The sequence below is a fragment of the Myxine glutinosa genome, chromosome 2 (assembly GCF_964187855.1).
Source record: "Myxine glutinosa chromosome 2, kmMyxGlut1.1, whole genome shotgun sequence".
Taxonomy (NCBI): Eukaryota; Metazoa; Chordata; class Myxini; order Myxiniformes; family Myxinidae; genus Myxine; species Myxine glutinosa.
In genome coordinates this window covers 86,435,989-86,460,609 of record NC_136262.1, presented here as the reverse complement: position 1 = coordinate 86,460,609, position 24,621 = coordinate 86,435,989, and the positions used below count along the sequence as shown (strand labels likewise).

Here is a 24,621-nt window from a genome sequence, read left to right as displayed (position 1 = left end):
GAAGGACCTTGGTCAGGAAGGTAACCATGAACCCAATGACCACTCTGACAGAACTACAGTGTTGCATGGCTAAGATGGGAGAACCTGCTTGAAAGACAACAGTCTCTGCAGCACTTCACAAATCTAGGCTTTATGAGATAGTGGCTAGACGGAAGCCACTCCTGAGAAAAAAAGCACATGACAGCACACCTGGAGTTTGCAGAAAGGCACGTGAAAGACTCTGACAGCATGAGGCAAAATATTCTGTGGTCTGATGATATTTAAATTGAACTCTTTGGCCTGAATTCAAAGCGCTACGTCTGACAGAAACAGAGCACAGCTCATCAACCATCTAACACCTTCCTACCGTGAAGCATGATGGTGGCCGTGGCAGCATCATGCTTTGGGAATGCTTTTCAACAGCAGGGACTGGGAGACTTGTAAGGACAGAGGAAATAATGAATGGAGCCAAATACTGCCCAATCCTTTAGGAGAACTTGCTTCAGGGTGCAAAGGACTTGAAACTACGGCGATTATTTACGTTCCAACAGGACAATGACCCCAAGCATACAGCCAAAGCATCACTGGCATGACTTCAGAACAAGAACGTGAAAGTCCTTGAGTGCCCAGCCAAAGCCTAGACCTGAATCCCATTGAGAATCTGTGGAAAGACTTGTAGATTGCTGTTCACCGACGCTCCCCATCCAACTTGACAGAACTTGACTAAATCTGCAAGGAAGAATGGGATAAACCTCCTAAATCCCGACGTGTAAAGTTGGTGGAGTTATCCATCTGGTTGATTGAGATAATGAGCGAGACCCTGGTGTGGCCGGCGGACTAACCTCTTAGAGGGACGAGCAGCTGCATTCCGTGCGAGATGGAGCAATAGCAGGTCTGTGATGCTCTTCGATGCACACTACACGCGCACTGCACTACACTACACGCACATGTAGTGCATCGCGCGCGATGGAGCCACATGCGCACTACACTGGATGGGCCAGCGTGTACCTTGCCCTTCGCTGTCAGACATGGGTAAACCGCTGAGCCCCGTCCGTGGTGGGGACTGGGGCTTGAGGCAGTGTCCCACAAACGAGGAATTTCCAGTAAGCTGTCTACTAGACAGTCAAGTTCACTCAACCGGCGCACGGCACGAGCTGAGAATGGCCCGTGCAGGGGCTGATCGAAAGATCTCACCAAACCGTCCGATTTGTAGTAGCGACGGGCAGTGTGTACAAAGGGCAGGGACTTGATCAACGTGACCTGTTGACTTGCGCTTCCTGAAAATTCCTCGTTTGTGGGACAGTGTCTCAAGCCCCAGTCAGGCATCACTGCATCTAGACTCTAGAGGAAGTAAAAGTCGTAACAAAAAGTCGTAACAAGTAAAAGTCGTAATATGAAAATTGTTTTTCCTTTTAATTGGCGAATAGACCGGTAATTCAATAGAAACAAATATGGCGGCTCCATGTGCAGATGATGACATCGATGTTGTGTCGTAGCTGGTGATGTAGTCAACACGATTTCCAAACATGGTGAGGTAGAGATTCAGATGGAATTGATTTTGGTTCGTTGTCTCACGTATATACATATCTTCTTCTTCTTCTTATATTTTTGGTTCACGAGTTATCAAGTGACCACTATATTCGTCATGTGTGTGTATCTGTCTGTGTGTCTGTGTGTGTGTGTCTGTCTGTCTGTCTCTGTCTGTCCGCAGCATAACTACCCGATGATATAATCCGATCTTGATGAAACTTGGGTGGGAGGTTGATATCATGATCTAGTTGTGTCCTGCCGAGAGTGGGCGTATTGCGCCAATAGTGGGCGGAGCCACGCCCAAAAAAGATGTCTTTTGAGGGGGTAATCGATTTCAAGCTACATCTTCTCTGAGGGGTTTGGTGTAATCTGACACTGGTTTCGATATTTGGTTAGGCCAATGTCATGTGTCTAGCCCCACGGAGCTCGATATTTCATTTTTCCTTTTTTTTTTTTTCATTCTTTACCGAATTTTCGGTATTGTGTAGCTAACTAACCTCATAACTGATTATACATTATTTTCTCTCATTTCAAGGTCAGTAACCTTCGTTTTGACATTTCCGGGCCTGGCCTGTCTGGGCCTGTTTCGGTTATAGTCCGTCCTTTGTCATTGAATACCGCTCGCTCGTGAACCATCGTCGTCTCCTGACTTGTTATATTTATAAAATAAAGTTTTTGTTTGTTTGTTTGTTTGCTTGTTTGTTTGTCTGCACGCGCTAATCTCCTGAACGGTGAAAGATAGGAGGAAACCTCTGAAACAAAAAATGTTGGGACGGGCCCCGGGAAGGTTATAGGCTAGGTGGCGAGGCCGGTCGAGGCCACCTCGGCCTGCTGGGCCCATTTCGCAATAAATCTTCTTCTTTCAAAATTATCTTGAAGTACAACTTATGCACTTAATAGGAATATCTGACTGATTGCAACACATGCTTTTAAAATTCTCTCTCGTGGGCCCGACAGAAGAAAGAACAAGGAATCGTTGAGCACTAACTGATACTGGGCTCGCGTCAGACCTATGCACAGAAGATTAAATTCATTCAAAAAGAACCCGGGCAACGCCGGGTGCATTCAGCTAGTTATCGATAAAATGAACTCTTCATTCATATTTCATATTACTGTTAATTAAATTGATATAAAAAGATGTAAAACTCCACTTTCAGCTAGCAAAGCGAGTATCGTGATGTATGATGCATACGTTACGTGGAGCAGATAAGCTGTGTTGGAAACCCATCATGTAAATGCTGCACGAATATTTTCATGCATGCAATTGTACTTATGACTTTGCTTATTTAAGATTGGGCACCAAACCTTCTCTTTTACATCTTTTTTTTTTTTTACAGGCTCTAAGACTCATGGAGGATCTGTGACACAAATCACACACATGGAGACAGACATAAGAGACAACACCAGACTTGAATTTTCCACAAACACAGCAGCTGAGATTGGGGGCAAGTTTCATCACTCCCCAGAGCATTCTGGGTACTGTAGAAGTCCGTATGGACTTCTGAGTTTATTGAAATGTCCCTTTTATATTGAGTAAGTGAGTTATCACTTGCATCCTGTTCTAACCTGTTCTTACTCTTCTCATTGCAGGAAAGCGAGGGAACATGGGTGTTGCTTTATAATACAAATCGTGATGCACAGCAGTATTATAATGTTTGGAATATAATATGCTAATAAAGTGAAAAAACATATACTTAGTAATAACTCGTTTTGCTTCCGGACTTCCGCTTCCGGTCTTGCCGGCGAGGTTTCGTTTATTCGCAGCTGTCTACGCACGCCATCGAAATCGAAGTTAAGTAATTGTTCCCATTTGTATTTTCGTTATAACTGTATTTATTTTGTGGTGTGTGTACGTATATTGTGTCCCGAGGAAGATTTTCGGTGCAAATCTTTCATACATGTATAGAAAATCGTGTTAATTCGTGTCGTATCTTTTGAGGCTTTGTACAGTGCACAACCTTGAGGCTTTGTTTTTCTCTCAGCGGTCCGTCGTTTGTGCTCCAATAACTTTCGTTCTCTGGTTTTCCCAGTCTTTTCACCCCATAGCCAACTTCCTTGTGTAAATCTCAACTAAAAAAAAAACTAAAAAAAACATTTCCTTCTCTGTTCTTCTTCTTTGTTCTCATTCGTTTATTCGTTCGTTCGTTCTTCGACCACGTGTTTCTCCCCCATTTCCCCAGATAGTTTTCACTGTTATTAACCTGACAATATTTACACTTTCCCCTCAAGTTCTGTATTCCGTCGTATATTATAACACCTTTTTTTCTTCCTCTTTAAAAGGCTGCTTTCGACTTGCTCACCAAATCTATTCATCCCAGAAAAAAATTCCATCTCTTATAGTGCCTTTTTTCTACATTCCCTAAACTCTCCTGCACTCCATCCTCCATCCAGCGCCCTTAAACGTATTTTTGACTCGAAGGTCACAAGAAACTCATTTTGCAATAAATGTTCGTTTCCCATTAATCGTACACTTTCTAAAATCCAATCTCACCCCCCCCCCCCCTCCAAATCTTCCCCATCACCCATCCCTTTCAAATCTTCCCCCCTTTCCCCTCCCCTCCAAATCTTCCCCATCACCCATCCCTTTCAAATCTTCCCCCTCCCCTCCTAATCCTCCCCATCACCCATCCCTTTCAAATCTCCCCCCTTGCCCCCTCCCTCCTAAACTACCCCCTCACCCCTCCCCTCCAAGACTCCCCCTCGCCCCTCCCCTCCTAAACTCCCCCCTCACCCCTCCCCTTCAAATCTCCCCACCCTCATTTATTCTCAATTTCCCCCCTCACTCCCCCTCCTCAAAGCGTCCTCCCCGCTTCTTCCCCCTTCCAACTCTCACCTCCATCTCCCCCAACCTTCTGCCTCGCTCTTCCCCCTCCTCAAATAACACCTCATTGTGCCTCACCCAATCACCATCAAACCTTTTGTCCGCCCCATCCTTCCCTTTCTCCGAGCTATTCTGAAATCTCTGACACACCTTCAACAGCTCACCCTACCTCTTCCACATCTTACTCTACCCCTCCTCCCCCCTGTTCTGTATCCGATGCTCCCCCTTCCTCTTCATTAACGGTATGGACCTCAAACATCCGGGGCCTTCGTTCAAACTTAACTGATCTCTCCATACAGGTTGCTTCTGTCAAACCAGACATGATCTGCTTAACAGAAACTTTCCTCCTTCATGATGTCTCTGATTCCTTAGTATCTCTCCTGGGTTACTCCCTCCTCCGGTATGATAGACCTGAGCCTCGTCCTGGAGGTGGGGTTGCTATCTTTATCAAAAACTCTCTTCCTCACTCACCCTGCACTGCACGCTCTGCACCTCACCCCCAGGAATACCTCTGGCTACGGCTTCCCCTTCGCTCCCACCTCTTGTTCATATGTGTGTTGTACCGTCCACCAAACAGTGATGACTCCATCTACATCTCGCTGTCTGATAATATGGACCAACTTCGATCGACTCATCCCAACTCTCTCTTCCTCATATGTGGTGATTTCAATTGTCACCATGCCAGTTGGCTGGGTGTGGGTACCTCTCTCACCAGCCATGGCTCCTCAGCAAAGGACTTCTGTGACTCACTGGGACTGACACAATCTGTCAATTTCCCGACCTGGATCTCAGTCAATGGAGCATCTTCTCTTCGGGACTTGGTTATGACTAACTTCCCTGAAAATTTCTGCTGCTCTTCTTCTGCTCCAATCGGATCATCTGATCATGTGCTTGTTAAAGTGGACATCTCTCTCACCATTCTCAGGGAGCCTGCTCAGCATCGACGAGTCTGGCATTTCACGGAGGCCAACTGGCACGGTCTTCAAGCAGCCATCAATCATCTGGACTGGTCTCCCATCTCGACCACCTCTGACAACTCATCCTGGGAATTCTTCCAAAGTAAATTGCTCTCTCTCATGCACAGATTTATCCCATCTCGTCTTCAGTTGTCATACCCTTCCTCCCGTCCATGGTACACAAAATCTTGTAGTGAGGCTGTTGCCCAGAAACAACTTGCCTTCGTCTCCTGGAAAGCAAATCCAACGGAAGGAAATCTCATTTCCTTTCACAAAGCCCGAAACAAGTGTGTGTCCACCCTCAGGAGAGCCAGGAAACAATATCTCTCCGTTCTCAAGACCGAACTCTCTTATCTGTCTCCCTCTTCCAAATCCTGGTGGCGTCTGGTCAAATCTGTTTCTGGTGTTTGTTCCCCCTCCATCCCCTCCCTTACCTCAAACGGCTACACAGCTGACTCCGCACGTGAAAAAGCTGAATGCCTCAACTCTGTGTTTGCCTCTAAATCTTGTGTCCCAATCCCATCCCTCTCTGTACCCACCGTACCCAGTTGTACCCAGCTGCTCCTGGACTCCGTGTCCTTTCCTCCTGACAAGGTGGAAAAGTTTCTGTCAACCCTCAACTCTGATTCTGATTCTGATTCTGCAACTGGACCTGACGGCATCAGCCCACGGGTCCTAAAATCCTGTTCTTCCGCTCTTTCACTCCCTCTCTCTGTTCTCTTCACCCTCTCTTTTGCTCAAGGTTAACTGCCATCTGCTTGGAAATCAGCCAACATCACCGCTTTGCACAAAAAAAGGTGCAAAAACAGATCCTAGCAACTACAGACCAACCAGCCTTCTCCCAATTATCAGCAAAGTCATGGAATCCATCATTGCTTCGGATATGAAATCTTTCCTCTTCTCCAATGGCTTGATCTCTGATCATCAATTTGGTTTCAGACCAGGTCACGCTACTCTGGACATGCTGCTTCTGCTGTCTCAACAATGGATGGAGGTCCTCAATGCCAAACAGGAAATTAGAGCTGTCTCCCTCGACATATCACGTGCCTTCGATATGGTCTGGCACCCCGCTCTGCTGATGAAACTCTCCTCCTTTGGTATCCATGGAAATCTCCACGCATGGCTGGCGGACTTCCTCTCTCGTCATAGTCAACGTGTGGCCCTGAATGGGTTTCTCTCATCTCCTCTTCCTATTCAGGCTGGAGTTCCCCAAGGCAATGTTCTGGGCCCTGTGCTTTTGCTGGTCTTCATCAATGATCTCTCTGACTCTCTTGAAAATCCTCTCTATCTCTTTGCTGATGACTCCACTCTCTGCCTCTCCATTCCTCATCCCTCAGATCGGCAGTCTGCAGCCTCCTCACTCTCTGCAGACCTGGACAAAATCACAGACTGGGCAAACAAGTGGAACATGTCTTTCAATCCTGACAAATCTCACACTCTTAAGATGTCTCTCCGAAAAGACCGACTGGACAACCCTCCCATCTACTTTCTGAATAATCCTCTCCAAGAAGTTCTGTCACTCAAGCTTTTGGGTCTCACTATCTGCCATTATCTTTCCTGGGAAAACCACATTTCCAAGCTGGCCTCCAAAGCCAGTCGCCGACTGGGCATCCTCTGTCGTGCAAAGTCCTTCCTTGGCACACCTGAGCTCCTCACCACATACAAGGCTTTCATCCGCAGCTCAATGGAGTACTGCTCTCCCCTCTGGGCTGGTGCTCCTGCCTCACACCTAGCTCGTCTTCACGCTGTTGAAACCAAAGCGTTCAGAATCATTGGAATCTCCCGCGATGACGCTATCTCCAAGGGCCTTTCACTTAATCACCGCAGGCAGGTTGGTGGTCTTTCTGTCTTCTACCGACTCCTCTCCGGCCTTGCTCCCCCAGCTCTCTCTGGGCTCTGTCCCCCAAATATTCCTGCAGGTCGCACAAGATCTGCCTGCAACCCTCTTCTGGTTAAACTGCCAAAATCAAGACTCTCTGCTCACCTTCACTCCTCTTTTCTCCCGCCTCTGGAACAAACTCCCTCACTCTCTTCAATCCCACTCCTCCCTGCAGGTCTTTAAAACGGCTATTCACCACCATCTCTTATCTTCCCCAATCCAAAACCTTGATCTTTTCTACCCCCGCTAATTTCACCCCAAATCCACTTTTTTTAGGTGACTTTTGACTTCTTTCCTGGAAGTCCTTGGTGTCCTTGCCTTTTATACCTATCCTGCCTCCCCCCAAGCCCTCTCCCTCCAAAAACATCTCCCGATGTCCCGGCTTTCAAATGTTGTGTTTGTGTGCTTCCTACCCTTCTCTCCCCATCTTGTCGACCGCTCCCCTTTTTATATACTTTGTTTGCTTGTTTGTTTGATTTATGTTAGCTCTTTCACGAGCCTCGACTCTGTATACAAAAAAACAAAAACAAAAAAAACGGAGTAATCTGCATTATGAATTATAGATATTGTGTACTGCTGTATTTTGAAATACGAAGGAATCTTCAAAATGTATATTGCCAATAAAGGTCAAGAGTATAATTCGTGATACATCTTTGAGTAATCTGCGTTATAAATTATAGAAATTATGTGCTGTGCTTAGATATACTGTACTTGAAGGAATAAAGCTTTCATTGATTAATCTGTGCAAAGATGAAATACAATATTTCTTTTAAAAAACCATGAAACTGTTTTTCCAGACAGAAGGGAATGCTAGGACCTTTTCTCCTCAGATGCTTATATTTATGGCTTATGTTGAAATGCAAACCAGATGCTTCACCACACCTGCTTGTCTCGAATCCGTGACCTCTTGGTTGAACTCTCACTGCTCAGTCGGACGCTCCAAAGCACAGAATAATTTATTTTGTCTCCCCATACACTATATAAGACAAGATGCAAACCGAATCGGCAGAAAGACTTGCTGGATACGTTGTATGGAGTCCTGTTTGAGTACGCTGGCATAGTACTGTTAAACTGTGTTGTAATCCATATTTTATTCGAGTGAGGCTTCTCCATTGAATTAAATCTTTGACATTGTGCTTGAGGTGTGGACATTCTATTTAGTGTACACCCCTCCACGACAGTACCATCAGCGTCATATTCATGACATCCCTTTTCTTTCCGCACTCAGTGAGGCAATCAAGGAGGAATTTCCTCCTGCTCGTAGATACACAGCTCTGGGATTTTCTTTTCATGCTCTATCCTTTTTAAATGCTGAGTATCAAACAAGAAAGCAGCACATACTATTTTGAAAGTCTTTGGTATGACTCGACTGGGGTTCGAACCGCTGACTTCCCAGACTCAGATAGGAAGCTATAACCATCACTCCACTTAGTCTGGTAATAAAAACAATCTTCTTTAAAAAGTACATTTAGTGAGTGTCTTTTTGGTAAGTTTTATTTTGATGAGTCATTTGTTTACTGATAACCTCATCTCTAAACTGTTAAAATTTCAGCGATATAGTCACCAGGTACCAATTTAACCAGCCTTTGGATGGATGAATGGATGCTTATTATCGCGCCATCAGGTGCAGAGAGTTTCTGAGGCAGTTTCATTGACTAGGGAGCATAATCCTGGACAGGTCACCACTCAAATGCAGGAAGTCAGAGAAGGAATTTGGAATTTGGACAGGGTGCTGGCAATATCTCTTCTCTTCTCTTCACGAAGGACACCGTGGGATCTTGATCATCCACCAGCTAATGCTGGCAGACAGGATACCCAGTTTAACGTCCATCTGAGGAATGGCACACCCACTGATGAATCATCCTGCCTGTAAAACACCTGGATGATAATATATATCTAGGCCGAGATTCTAACCCAGGTTAGAGTAGAGTGTGCGTACCTCTCCGCCATCCTGCCAGTCCTTACCCGAACAATAAATAAGGGCCAAGGACAAATACTCTAAGGAGTTGGCCTTCACCTGGAAAAACGTGTTTTCCCAAAGATGACTTTTATGTTTTACCATGTCCAACAGGACACAAGATCAGTTACTATGGCGGTCCACTATATCACACATTTGCCAAAAAAAAAAATCCTTCTCCCAACATTACTCCTGTAGCATGCCAACAATTTCAATAATCTAAGCTTCGAAGCCTAACCAGACTCGGTGGCATATTGGTTAGAATGTCTGCTCTAAGTCTGTGAGTTCGGCAGTTTGAACACCGACCAGGTCATACCAAAGACTTTCAAAATGGTACGTGCTGCTTCCTTACTTGATGCTCAGCATTTAAAAAGGCCAGAGAATGGACAAGCAACCATATTGTTACGGATACGGGGGAAGGCTCTCCCGTTAGCAAGGGGTGATTAGCCCCTTGTCCTGTTAAGCTGGCCGTCTCCCCGGTCCTGGTGCTTGTAACGCTATCCCGCGGGATGGAACGGATCAGGGTTATGGGTAGAGGGTCTATCCCGAATACCTTTATCCGTCCCTCCGCAGACTAGGGAGACAAGTACCGCTCGAACCCCGGTTTGGATGGTCTAGTTAGTTGCCGAGCGGTTTTTAGCAACCCGAAGTTCGAGTCATTAGCCTTCACTAAACCCGATCCTGAACGTTGGCCGAATCGCGCCACGTACACTCAATATGGAAACCTCTAAAGCGACCGAAAGAGCATGAAGAAGTAAAGACAAAGTAGGGAATAACAAGATTTATTACTATATACACACTAAGCAGAAAGGAAAAGAAAGATGATTTATAAGGCAATGGAAGGAGCAGGAGACATAGCGCAATGATTAGCTTATATATATGGCAGTCTTAATTAATACCCCAGACAACATGAAAGATGGACAAACGGGCACACTTACACGGGGGAAATGATGGCAGGAATCACTGGAGGGAGGAGAAGGTCCAAGCCGATGGCAGGGCAGGAAGGTCCGGGCAATTCCACACCGTCGAGGTCCACGTTCCGTGCTCGAAGCGAACAGCAGCTGGCAGCTCTGCGTCTCCACAACCGGCAATAGGGCCTAGAGGGTCTCGGCGTATTGCTCAGTATCAGCACCCCCTCACGTCTCGTTCTCTCTTGGCTGCTTTAGCTGGATCGCGCATCTGCCGCACCTCTCTCTCAATCTTCTCCAAAAAGCCAGCCCTATAGAAACCCACACGTGTCCTTTTATAACGTGCTTTTGGGTTTCTTACCCGCGAGCGTTGTAAACGCCCCTCGGTCAGCTCGCCTCGGCCTTGATTGGTCGCGAGGGCTACCGATCCCGCCCCTCTTGATGACGCGTTGGCAAAGCCACGCCTTGTTCCTCGCGCTTGGCTGACTCCTCCCCCCCCCCCGCCCCCCCCCCCCCCCGATGACGAGCTGGAGACACGCCTTTCTTCTCCGTTGGTTACCTCGTGCGTAATGGAGTCAAATGCAGCAAACAGTGGATGAAATGCAGCAAAGTGGCCAAAGAAGTCAATTGCAGCAAACCTGGCAACCCTGGCACTTGGAAGATGCCATGGGGCGTCGGAGGGACCTACTCTTATTTAATTCGGTGCAATGAAGAGTCAAACTATTGGGAAACACATCCTTAACCTACATAAAATAAGGGACTAACTATTTAAAAGGATATATGGTGTCCTGTGTGTAGGTTTATGGAATTAACTAAGAGGATGAGCTTCGACCTTTCTTTACATTACGGAGGGTGCCATTTACACACAACAAAACCATAATTCTCACATTCTTTACATTTTCTCAAATTCGTTACACTTGTTGGCAACCATGGCACAGGCTTGGTGACCCTAAAGGCCTTCTGTGTTGAAGTTCCTTGTAAAGGAACTCACAATATTATTATTATTATATGCCAATCAGGCATAAAACAATTCATCTCTTGAAGGCCACATACACATCAACATTGCTTTCGTCACAACATTAATAAACCTACACTTCCATCCTGACTACGAGGAACAAGTTCAGTGACATGTCAATATCAAAAATCTGGTGCGTATCAACAAATTATCACATTCTCTATTTACTAATTGCTATTTTCCCATGTCCCTTTGCTAGTTTCATCGAAAATGGTGGTGTGTTCCTGGTTAAGATGAGCAGGGAAAAATAATTAATTCGCAGCTGTGCAATCCTGTTGTGGATGCTATTACTGTGGTGGACAGACAAGAACCACTTGCGTAGTCCTCTTGAGCAACTGAGCTGCTGGATAGATGATGGAGCGGCCATCTGTGATCTTCTGTATTTGGCGCTGCGTGATTTGTACTGCAGACTGGGCATTTTCCATCACTGATGGATCTGAGCCACTAACAGCTAAATGTAGCTGGCATGAAGCATTGGTGTGAAGAAGATTCCAAACCAATTATGAAAGAAAAACCTGTTTGCTAACTTTGATAACCTTCTAGCACTCCCTTATGGCAGAAGATATAGAAAGTCCTAAAGTCTTCGAGGAGCCTCGATCCTGTATTAAAAGCCTTTGCTTGCTGTGTTGTATTATGTGCTTTTTGATTTGCTGGACAGTGCTTTTCCAGCTATACTGAAGAATAAGGAAAGTCTTTCAGTTATTCACGCTGTTGTTTGCTTGGTTTTTTTTTGGTTTTTTTGTATACTGAATCGAGGCTCGTGAAAGAGCTGACATTTACTTCACAAACAAATCAACCAGACAAACAAAATATATAAAAAGAGGGAGCGGAAGACAAGAGAATGGGAAGCACACAAACACTTGAGAGCACACAACATTTAAGAGCAGGGAGATGTGTGGGAGGGAGAGGGTTTGGGGGGAGGAGGCGTGGGAAGGGGGGCGGGGGAGGGGGGGTTGTTCATTTTCAATTGTTTTTGGAACATACTTGGCTCTACCGAGAACCAAACTTGGGACCAAATATCTTAAAGATGAGTTACTTCCAACAGCTATCTTTGGTTGTTTTTAAAGTTACAAGTGACCAACCCTTCCTGACTGATGGGTTCATTCCTCCATAAATGGTACGTTTTGGCATGTCTTGGAATACCTCCTCACACCGTGAGCGGCGCAATGCAATACATACTGTATATATTTACAGAGAGAGAATTGGGGTACTCCTACCCTAAACTATGATTATTGTAACAGTTGGTTGGGTGGTCTTCAAAGAATGTCAAACCCCTGGGGGGTAAGATTGGTTGAGCGAGTCCATCAAGCGATTCACTTTAAAGGCGCTTCAGCACGTACAAATCTGCCCGTCTAACGTGTTAATTTGACCATTTGCTATGCACTATGGAGAACACTCCTGATATCCACACAGAGGTTCTCATTAACAAGGGTTTATTTCAAGAAAATGGAGAGGGGAGAAGGGGTGGAGAAGAAGAGAACAGCACTGACGCGGTGATCACTGACTTATCGTTGCATAATTACCTCCACTCACCAAAAGTGGACGGAGGTTATGTGTTCACCCCTGTCTGTCTGTTTGTGTGCAGGATATTTCAAAATGTTGTGGATGGATTCGGATGAAATTTGGTGGACAGGTTGTTTGTGTGACAAAGACCGACAAAATGATTACATTTTGGTAAAAATATGGATCCGGATCCATATACTAGAATTTTTTTTAGTGATTCTTCACCATTGAGAGATAGGACCAAAATTAAATACAGCACAATATCTCAGAGTTTGGGATGGATTCAGATGAAACTTGGTGGACACATTGGGTGTATCACAAGGATGAATTGATTCAATTTTAGAAAAGATCCAAATACGGATCCAGATATGAGAATTTTTATTATTATTAAAGTGATTCTTCACCCTCAATTGAGAGATGGGGCCAAAAACGATATGATATAGTATATCTTAAAAAGTTGTGGATGAGTTATGACAAACCTAGGTGGATGAGTTGAATAGCTGACAAAAACAAGCCGATTAATTTTTGGTTCAAGTCTGAATCCAGATCCTCCGAATCCAGTGGATTACAAAATGTAAACTGTTAAGCATGGCAGAGGTATGTGCTTTACTGAATGTCCTTCTAGTTTTATTATATTTTAATCTGAAACTATGTCGAATATTTACATTTTAATTGCATCCAAAAGTGATGGAAGGTACAGGAAAGTCGAAAAACATTGTTATACATCCCTGGTAATGCATGTTGTTTCATGACATGTCTAATGCTCCTGAAGGAAATTGTTCATATGTTACACGCATAACCAGGACGTAAGGACACAACAACAACAACAACATGCATTTTAAGGCCATTTTCCCTGCTAGAGCGGGGGTTAGCCTTGCGGTCTCCATGACAATCTTCTCCATTTTGCCCTATTTTCTGCATCTCTCCTTGTTAACCCCCTTGCCCGCATTTCTTCTTCCACCATCTTTAGCCAAGTCTTTCTCTGTCTTCCCCGTCCTCTACTTCCTTCTACATTCATTTCCATCACTCTTCTCAACCAGTCACTTTTATCCTTCCTCAACACATGACCAAGACAATTCAACCTGTTCCTCTTCACAGCATCAATCGCAGGCTCTATACCCATCATCTTTCGCAATTTATCATTTGTCTTCCTCTCAACGATACTTCGCACATCCACCGAACCATTCGCATTTCCACCCTTTCCAGCCTTCGTTGCTGCTCTACATTCATGACCCATGTCTCGCTCCCATAAATCACAACACTTCTCACACATGCAGCATACACCTTTCCCTTCAGCTTCAACGACACTCCCCTCCTCATCAGCACGCCACTCAGTTCCCGAAACTTCTTCCATGCACATCTCACTCGAGCAACCGTTGCCGAGTCTGATCCACCTTCTCCATTCAGCATGTCTCCGAGGTAGCAAAATGTTTTCACACCTTCCAGCTTCACGCCGTCTCCAAGATCCAACTCAACATTTCCTCCATCTGCAGCTCCCTCTGTGCACACCTTACATTTGAATGTAGCTGCCACAATGTAGCTGCACATTGTACATCGAATGGAGTTCACTCCGACACCCTTCCTGCACACAGCACATGGCCACTTCCCAGTTCTTTCCACCTCACCACATGCTTTACCACTTGCCATCACCTTCGTCTTTCCTATATTCACCTTCAGACCTTTTGTCTCCATACATTCCTTCCACTTGTTCATCTTTTCCTTCAGTCCATCCATACTTTCCGCAATCAACACCAGATCATCTGCATCCAACAACTCCCACAGTAAACCCTCCTTTACGTTCTGAGCCAGCACCTCCATCACAGCTACATATAGTAGTGGACTTAGTACCGACCCCTGATGCACTCCCACCTTCACCTCAAACTCACCACTGTTCCCGTCCTTCGTCCTTACAGCTGTGCGCACTCTTTTGTACATTTCCATCACTACTCTGATCAACCATTCCTCCACTTCTCACTTCCTCAATGCCCATGTCAATACTTCGCGTGGAACCCTATCGAATGCTTTCTCCAGATCAACAAACCCAAGAAACAACTTCTTCCTCTTCTCCATGTACTTCTCCTGCAACTGCCTCACAATAAAGAGCGCGTCTGTCGTTCCATGTAAGGACACAGCAGACATTTTAATACAGCTATTAGTTATTAGCCAAACTAGTCCACAGGGGGAGTTAGGTTTCATGACGCTTCTTATGAAAATCAACACAGCGCATGAAATTATGGCCCTGAGTTCCCAACATCATGAGCTGCATGCACAGACAGGAGTGACAACATGCCAACCTGATGTGCATGAAGTATTCTGTGACAACAATAAAACAACCAAACAAGGTAGGAAGGAATGACAAGGAAGGAATGGCAAGTCAGGAGAAGCTTGGATTGTCACCACTATACAACACTATGATCCTTTTATGGATTGCTATCAAGACATCTTTTGACATTTTTGTTATAGGTGGCAAAAGTAACAATTGCATGAAGATGTCTATGTTAGAGGTAGCTGTAGATTTGTAGTGTGGGTTGGTGTAATTGTATGTATATTTTATTTATTGTGGAATCGAGACGGAAAAATGTCAAAATATGTTGTGATGGCATTCTGAAAAAGGATTCCGGTGTTGTATAATTGTGGTGTTATTCCTATCATGTCATTCTTGTCATTCCTTTCTACATTTTTGGCTGTTTTTTGGGGATTCCATCACTACAGGATGTTTCATTTTTATAAATTGTTTCTTTTTTGACTTGTTTAACTCTATTTTTCCCAACCTATGAGCCTATCACTTTGCCATCACTGACAGGTTGCTGGTCTCTCTGTCTACTTCCGCCTCATTTCTGGTCTTGCACCCTCTGCCATGTCCATGTTTTGTCCCCCCCCCCCCCCCCCCATCCCCCCAACAATCTGCTGGACGCACGCAGTCCACGAGAAACTCCCTCCTTGTGAAACTGCCTAAATCCAGAACCACTGCTGCCCAACCCCTCATTTATTCTTCTCTTTTGAGAACTCAGGGTCTTTGGGGTCTTCATGGTATTTAGGGATCCTCAGGGTCTTTTGGGTCATCAGGGTGTTTTAGGTCTTTGGAGTCTCAGGGTCTTTTGAGTCCTCAGGGTCTTTTGGATCTTCGGGGTCCTCTGGTTCTTCGTGGTATAAAAGGGGCTTTGGGGTATTTTGGGGTTTTCGTGGTCTTAAAGGTTCTTCAAAGGTCAAAAGGGTCCCAACAGTCCAAAGATTTGAAAGGTACATTCCAATAGTATTTAATTAATAGACGTACGTAATTAATAGACAGGATGCCACCGAGTTCAAACAATACGTAATTAATAATTGATATATTGAAATGTCACATGGCTGGAGAAGACAATATTGTGTAGTTTCTTCTTCTTCAAACAAAAACAAAAAATTCTGGCTGCCAGACTGAGCAACCGATCATGTTGAAATTTTAAACAAGTATTCCCCTTGACGACTACTTTGTAATTTTGAAGTTTCACATCAATGGATGGAGCGGTTCAAGAGAAAGATATTTTAAAAAGATTTTTGTTCAATCCAATATGGCTGACAGACCATGTGACCTATGCTTTATTCAAAAACACCCTGGTATTCCCAAGGATTGAGGAACATGTGTGTGAAGTTTCTGGGGGAGTTGACTTATGAATGTTTAGTCGTAAAAATTCATAGTTGTCAAACCAAGTGACCTATGATGTCATGGTCGGAGATCTGATTGTTCGTCATGGATCAGCAATCAGGCCTGTAAAGTTTCGCCTCAATCTGTTTGGCTGTTTCGGAGTACAAGAGCTTTGAAGGTTTTATGTTCAATCCAATATGACTGTCGAACCACGTGACCTATGACGTCATTGATTTACACTCTCCTCTTATATTGTTGCGTAGAACACGCTCAAGAACTTGTCGAATCATGACATCATAATGAGGGCATCCATGACATCATCATTAAGATATGCTATTCCCCATGTGGAGTTCTTTACAACCAGTCATGTTTCAACATTTTCCATCAAGCGGTTTCGGAGATATAGAGGGCCAAAGTTTTTCTGTATTTCCAAGATGGCGCCCGACCACGTGACCTATGACATCACATTTATCAAAAAAAATCGACATGTGAAGGCGCATACTATGGCGAAAAATTTGTTTCGATCGGACAAACAGTACCGCGAAAATGAATTTTGAAGGGAGAAAAAACCGCGAAAAATCACGGCGAAAGAATAATAATAATAAACAAAAGAAAATCAATAGGTATTCATCCTGGAAGGATTTGATCCCGAATAAATAAAAACTAATTGCTTCAGCCATGATCGTGTTAGGCACATTGATATTTATCAACATTTTGAGGATGAACAAATCTGCGATTTTACGATCTCTCGATCTGGTACTTTGGCGATGCATTGTGGCGTATTTTTCTTTCTTATTAGATGTGAAAACATTCGAGAATAAAAGCTATGCCTTTTAAATGCTTAAAACTTCACTCTGTAGTAGTTTTTAAGCTTATCACTTTGTACAAATCTGAATGGGCAGCCGTTTTTTTCCTGTGCAACCAATACATATGGAGTATGATTGTACTCCATGACAAATGGAATGAAACTGAAAGGTACTGGGATGTTTTAAAAACATTTCTTAAATAAATTAAAAACAGATCCTAAGCATCCCATATTCTGAATTAAATTAAAAACTTAATGAAAAACATTTCTTATCTACTGTCCGGTAAAAAGTGGTTTGAGTGTTTGCGATACAGTCGGTGCACCGATGAAAAGGAAGGTTAATTTTCTTCATATTTCCCTTTTCTAAAACTACGATTATGATTATTGCTGTCCTTTATGTGAGGAAAATAAATGTCAGGGGTAGAATATACAATGAGATACCAGTAAAAAAACCCAACTTGATCTCACATGGATTACATGTTCTTCTTCCCTCTTTATTAAAAACAAATTAAATTAAAAAGCACAAAAAATTTCTCCATAGGTTAGACTTGACCTGCCTAAGATAAGAAATACAGCTTAAATTGGGTCAAACCCATTTTTCATGCAATTACAATGGTCTTTCAAGCCTGAGCGGCAACAAAATAGATTGCAAGAGTTTAGTGGAAGTGTTTTTGCAACCAGGAAATTATCCGGTATTTCCACTGAGAAACAGCCTGGCACACGGGTTGGACAATTCCCACGGAGCTTGTGCTTCTCTGCAGTGAAACCAAGGTTCATGAATCTCCTCTGGGTACCCAAACTTTATTTTTCATATCCAATCCCTTACTTTCTAGATATAAATTAATTGTAGTAAAGCTGCTTTGGGGTAAACATAAATTGCATTTTCACCTTAACCCATATTTCACAAACGATTTTCTCTCCTATAAGGTATATCATGCTCACGGTGCGCCTGAGCTGGATGGTCGAGGGTGCTATTCCAAACGAGATCAAACAAACTAAACCTTCTGCTTGGTGCTGTGTTGGTAAGCAGCACTGCACCACCGAGCTGGCAGTTGTTTAGATGGTAAATTGAGCTGGCTGTCCTGAGTTGTTTGCAAGGGGATGATAAAATGGATGTTTGAAATGTGGATGGTAAAAATATGGTATCCTCTGCAGGGAGGATAGGATGCCTTTGGCTTTGTAGCAAATTCCCAATATGAGTGGGGTGTATGATTCATAAGGAAGTCAGAAATCAATTAAATCTGCTAGAAGTCATTATCTGAAAAATATTTTTCTACTTAACGTTTCCTCTATCTTTGCTCCAATCATCTTACTCCCATTAATGAAATGCTTGGCCGATTGTGCAAACCTTAACACACAAAGGAGAATGAAGTCATGAAACGTATTTCGCATTTTTTTTTGTTAACTCTGTAGAGGGCATCGAGCACCCATGATCTTAAATGTAAACAATTCCACAGCTAAGACTAAATCCCTGAGCAGGTTGCAAGAGGGTTGCAGGGTACCACCAAAGCAGACCTCAAATAAGGTGGAAATGTACAAACTGGACGAGGTAGAGGCAGCCAATATATGGGATGCTTAGGATCTGCAAGTGAAAGCTAGCGTACGAGACGGCTTAATGTCCCTTCTGAAGGACGGTGCACTCACTGATGCAATTAAGGCCCTGCCTGCGAAAAGAGATGCTGACCGTTTATAGTCCAGTCCGGAATCAGAACCACACGAGACGGCTAAAAGGCGAATACGGCAACTCTGACCAGATATTCTGCTAGACATTATTGGCGGTGCTTCAGTGGAAAATACAGCCTCAAAAGAGACCAACCTGGGTCGGACATGTTGGATGATGGAAGAGAATCCTCGAGGTCAGGCAGGCCAATAAGCACGCCTTGCTCATCCCTCTGGAGCACCATCCGCAGTTTACCCTTTGACCTTTCTATCAGCTTCCTGGCATCCGATAGGGACATGTTTTCTGTCACCGTCCCATTTATCTGCCAACAAAAGGGGATGCACATACCTTAAAAAAAATAATTAATGTGGAGCATCATTATAGAACCTGGAACAAACAAGCTGTGCATTATGTGGAACATAGAAATAACTTGTGATATAATATAAATAATATTGTTGTCTTGTGTATAGACCTTGTGTATGTACCTGCAGTTATCCCGCAGGACTGTTGTCCCACATGTATAACAAAAAGCATAGTTGACACATCACCAGATATTGGACAATACAGATTAATGCAGCTTAACTTAATATCATGTAATAACTACATCATTATACTTAGGAAAGCACCATTTTTATTCATATTATGCACATATTTAATAATTATGATAATGCGTCTATCGTATGACTACATATACCATATTGTACACCTACCTTCAGGACGATATCTCCTTCATGAATGTGGCCATCTCTTGCTGCAAGACCTTCCCCAGAAATATCCTTTACAAAGATCTGGCTGCCGAGCCGTAGGCCGTATTCTGAGGGACAAGTGAACAACTGCAGGTACATGCTTGGATCTCAAACTACTCCTAAAGGTGTAAGAAACACGTGCTCTACTATGGTGATTTTTAAACACGCAATATTCGATACGTTTTCCAGAATAACTGGTTGGTCGTTAAGTGGTGCAACGGTTTATGTACATGAAATTGATTTTCGGAGAAAGTATTCAGAACATTACACGGGAAGGTCAAGCGACTCAAAAATTGTATTGATTTTACTGAAAATCCCCGGAAATGTATGGGAAGCATCAAAATCACCTTATAAACCCCAGCACTAACCGACAAAAAAAGAACAAAGAAAAAGAGAACAAAATAAACCTAAGGGTATAGAAAAAAAACAACAACATGTTTCACAGTTCAAAGTTCATTAAATAAGTGAAGCTGAATTGCAGTGGGGCACATGCCAATCTGTCTTATGAAAAAGGTGTTTCTGTTCAGATGCCAAGGCCAGCCATCCTGTGAGGCATACCCGAGGCATCAGTCATTGTACGGTTGCATACCAGGCTCACAATGACATTTAGGATTGATGCTTCATGCTTACGGGGCTGGAGTACGTCCAGAAACAGCAAATCATAACCATGTCTGGAGATCGGCGCTGTGCACTGCAATGGACAAATATCACCACCTCTGCAACGGCTCAGCTGTCACAAAACTCACCTTCAGCGGTTTTGCTCTTCATCAGCGACACTCTGACAACCTTGGCTTCCTGGTAAGAGGAGAGAGACCCATGTGACAAACTCCGTCCTCGTATATGTTCTCTCCGGTCATTAAGCCTCCCCAGGCTGCAGTCTCGCTCAGGTCGTCCGATACTGCGATCTCGATGAGTCTGCTCTGCGACATCACTCCTGCGGCCAGGTGCATCCCGCTCTTCGCAGCCCTGACTTCGAGCTCTCTCTCTCCGAGCACCTCCTTCACACACACCAACTCCTCGTCCCTGGTTCCGCATGACAAATTCAGGATTTGCCCGATGAGGGCTGCCATCATGCTCTGCCTGGTTCCGGCGCCCATCATGCACGGTGCGTCCATGACTCCTGTCACGATCCCGATGACGGGGACTGTGTTCCCTTCCCCCATGACCTGAGCTACGATCTCGTACTCTTTGCTCTGAGCTGGACCCTCGATCTCCTCGAGCTGTCTCTCGACTCTGAGTACCTCCTCGATCTCCATGCCGACCACGCGGTTCATTGCGAGAACTCCTTCCGCTTCTCTGAATATATATCTCCTCCTCTTCTTCCTCTTCTTCTTCCTCTTCATCATCTTCGTCCATCCCATCAAGACCTGCCTTCATACCATCTGCAGTAGACAAGTGCAGAGCTCTCCCAGGATGCCTTGCTGCAGGGACTGGTATTCGCCTTCGTCTCCTTATCGTCTGCAAATATCATAAAGCCACAACATCGACATGTAAAATTACCGCATTGCAATAAATTTACATCATTATTTTTCAGGATATGACATTAAATTAGAAGATGGCACTCAAAGATTCTTGATTGATTCAACTCCTTACATCACCATGTATTATTGTATGCCACAATATATATATATATATATATATATATATATATATGACACCATATACAATATATATATATACAGTATATGACACCATATACATATATATATATATATATATAGGCATACAGTAATGGAATGAAATACAGCAAGCATACAAAGGGCTGTACATAAAAATCAATTATATGAATCATGTCATTTAATGTTGTACGATAAATACACAAACTCCATGTTTAGTCACAAGTTCATGTTCATGCTCATGTTTAGTCACATGTTCATGTTTAGTCAATGTTTATAAGGGCGATTTCTATCAACACTGCTTTGATTGAGAAAATAATTTTGCTTGTCTATCATTTCCGAAATGCTATTTACACACAAGTTTTTCCAATTGTTACGCCGACAGTGACAAGATTGTTCCCACGTGGAAATACTAACTTCACATTTTAACCACAGTCCTCCCCCTCTCCCACCACAGGTCCTCACACCCCTCTCTCAACTCTCTGTCCCCCTCTGTGCTCCCACCCAAAGTCTTTGTCCTGTCCTCCCCCTTTATTTTTCAAGTCTTAATTAACTCCCGAACCTGGTGTTGGCTTAGCGGTTAGGGCGCAGGCTTGGGGTCGGAGGATCCTGGGTTCGAATCCCGGTCGATCGCTGAATTAACGCCAGAGGGGTTGACTCAGCCTGTCATCCTTCCGAGGTCGGCAAAGTGCCAGCTCACTGGTAAATCCGTGTTTGTCGCTAGAGGCGACCAACAGGGTTGGTGGCAGGAAGGGCATCCGGCCATAAAACATTGCTTCAAAAAAGGGGCCCAAGGTGCCCGAAAAAGGCCAACCCCTGCTCTGTGGGGAAAATTGGCCTCTAAAGGTGGTTCTTCTTCATTAACTTCCACCCCGAACACCTCAACCTCGCTCTCAACTCTCTGTCCTCCTCTCTCTCCCTTTCTTCTGATTCTTAAAAATGTTCTTGTTCATCAAGAACAATGTTAGAATCAAATAACTACAAAACAACATTTAATTCACGTCATTCCCATTGTGGATGACCTTATGTACAGTCACGTGAAAAAGTAAGTGCACCCCATGTAAAGTTTTGACTTTTTCAACATATTTCAACATACAGCTATTTGATCTTCATTTCAACAATATTGATAGATAAAGGTGCTATAATATAACAAATATCATGAAACATTTACATTTTGTAGTCCATTGTATCATTTAAATAAACATAAATGCAAATTTCGCATGTGAAAAAAGTAAGTACACCCCTACATTTATCACTACTTCAAATACCTAAAATTAGAATCAGGTGCACCAGCTCAGGTGCAAATGATTAGAACATCGTTAGAGAGGATCTTGGAGGAACCTGTCTTATTTAAACCTCAGACATTTAGTTTGGTTTGCTCTTTGTTGTTGAAGTGTGCGGCGTCACCATGCCTAGATCAAAAGAGCTGTCTGAGGCGTTCAGAAAGAGGGTTATAGATGCCTATGAGTCTGGGAATGGATTTAAAAAGATCTCCAAACAATTTGAAATCAATCATTCGACTGTTCGGAAGATCATCGACAAGTGTAGAAGATTCCAAACAACTGCCAACTTGTTCAGGCCAGGCCACCCCAGCAAGTTCAGCCTGGAAGCAGCTCGCAAGATGCTTAAAGAAGTCTCTAAGAACCCCAGAATGTCATCACGGGACCTACAGGTAGCTCTTGCCACTGTTGATGTCAAGGTGCACGAGTCTACCATTAGAAAGAGGCTGCACAACTTTGATCTACATGGGAGGTATGCCAGGAGGAAACCTTTGCTGTCCAGAAAGAACATCAGGGCAAGACTAAAGTTTGCCAATGAACACCAAGGCAAAGACCAGCACTTCTGGACAATGTGCTCTGGACAGATGAGTCAAAGGTAGAGCTATTTGGCCACAGTACCAGAAGACATGTTTGGCAAAAACCAAAGACAGCATTTGACCACAAGAACCTGATACTAACTATAAAGCATGGTGGTGGAAATATTATGGTTTGGGGAAGCTTTGCTGCATCAGGGCCTGGGCAGCTCACCATCATAGAATCCACTATGAATTCTTCATTGTACCAGAGGGTGCTTGAGGATAATGTGAGGCCATGTGTCGGAAAGTTGAAGCTCAACCGAAGGTGGACCTTGCAATATGACAATGACCCTAAACATACCAGTACATCCACCAAGGAATGGCTGAAAAGAAAGAAATGGAGGGTTCTGGAATGGTCAAGTCAAAGCCCAGATCTAAATCCCATCGAGATGTTGTGGGGGTATTTGAAACGAGCTGTGCATGCAAGAAACCCCTCAAACATCGCACAGCTGAAAGAATTCTGCATGGAGGAGTGGGCAAAAATTTCTCCCAGTCGATGTCAGAGACTGGTAGATAGTTTTTTTTTTTTTTTTTTTTTGTATACTGAATCGAGGCTCGTGGAAGAGCTAATTGGCCTCTAAAGGTTACGTTATACAAAACGTTATACGTTCAAGTAGGCGTTATACGAAACGCCTACTTGAGGTTGTTTCTGCCAAAGGGGCAATACCACCTATTAGAGCCAAGGGTGTACTTACTTTTTCCACATGCGAAATTTGCATTTATGTTTATTTAAATTATACAATGGATTACAAAATGTAAATGTTTCATGATATTTGTTATATTATATCACCTTTATCTTTCAATATTGTTGAAATGAAGATCAAATAGCTGTATGTTGAAATATGTTGAAAAAATCAAAACATTACATGGGGTGTACTTACTTTTTCACGTGACTGTATATAAAACCATAAAAGGTCATCCACAATGGAAAAATAATTCAACCCGAACTCCTCGACCAAAGACCTTTACACTGATATGGGTTTCATGGACCCTGGTCGAGTCGTTTCAGAGAAAATCGTCAGAAAGAAAAACGAACAAACAGAATCATGCTTTTATGATATTAGAAGAAGATTTAAATATGGAATGCTCTGAATACAAACCGCCCTATGTACGTGCATTGACTTATATACATAAAATTCCACTCTTGTATATTTCATCGACATACCAAGCAGATCCACAATTAAAAGCCTTTCCTGCAGGTGCAAGCAGAAAGTCACGACCTTCCCAAAAGCATTGGGCCTTTGCGAGCAAGTCACGACCTTCCCCAAACTGCTTTGCGAGCAATTCACTAAATTGCTGTCACTTCAATTCGTTCATCAGACAATGAGTTCTTCCCTCGGAAGAAAGAAAAATGAGTTAATTTTGATGACTACATTATCATACAATTGTGAAGGACCTTCTAATGGCCCCATAAAGGTGATCCAGAATGCATCAGAATGAATGGCGATTATCAAGTGCTGTGACGTACGAATGTTCTCGTCTTTGTATGCCCACATCAGGCCTCATTCGCAGATGCAAGACAATATATCGACTCTTAAAAGACGATGTGGGTGAGCAAACAATAAAAATCTCAAACTAATCGGTCCTGGACCTCAGATGTCAAGCATTCTGGCCTTGCCCGTCTGGAACATTGTTATGGGAATTAACTTACAATTACAGCTCAGCAGGTTTCCCTAAGACATTATAAAGTGGGTGGATTACAAAATGGGAAAGGTACAATCCGTTCCACCTCGTGCTTCCTATTATTTTCCAGATCAGTCATCCTGAAA

General features: G+C 43.6%; 1 protein-coding gene across 13 annotated transcripts in view; it reads right to left on the bottom strand.

Annotated features, from left to right (window-relative positions):
* The window catches only part of LOC137422340 (tight junction protein ZO-1), a 633,827-nt gene that overhangs the window by 316,598 nt on the left and 292,608 nt on the right, over positions 1 to 24,621 (bottom strand). For all 13 annotated transcript variants that reach the window (XM_078771176.1, XM_078771169.1, XM_078771173.1 and 10 more), the window contains 3 exons: positions 20,128 to 20,839; positions 19,346 to 19,449; positions 18,792 to 18,957 (listed from right to left, as the gene is read on the bottom strand). In XM_078771176.1, coding sequence (XP_078627302.1) covers positions 18,792 to 18,957; positions 19,346 to 19,449; positions 20,128 to 20,839 — 982 coding nt within the window. The remainder of the gene's footprint in view (positions 1 to 18,791; positions 18,958 to 19,345; positions 19,450 to 20,127; positions 20,840 to 24,621) is intronic.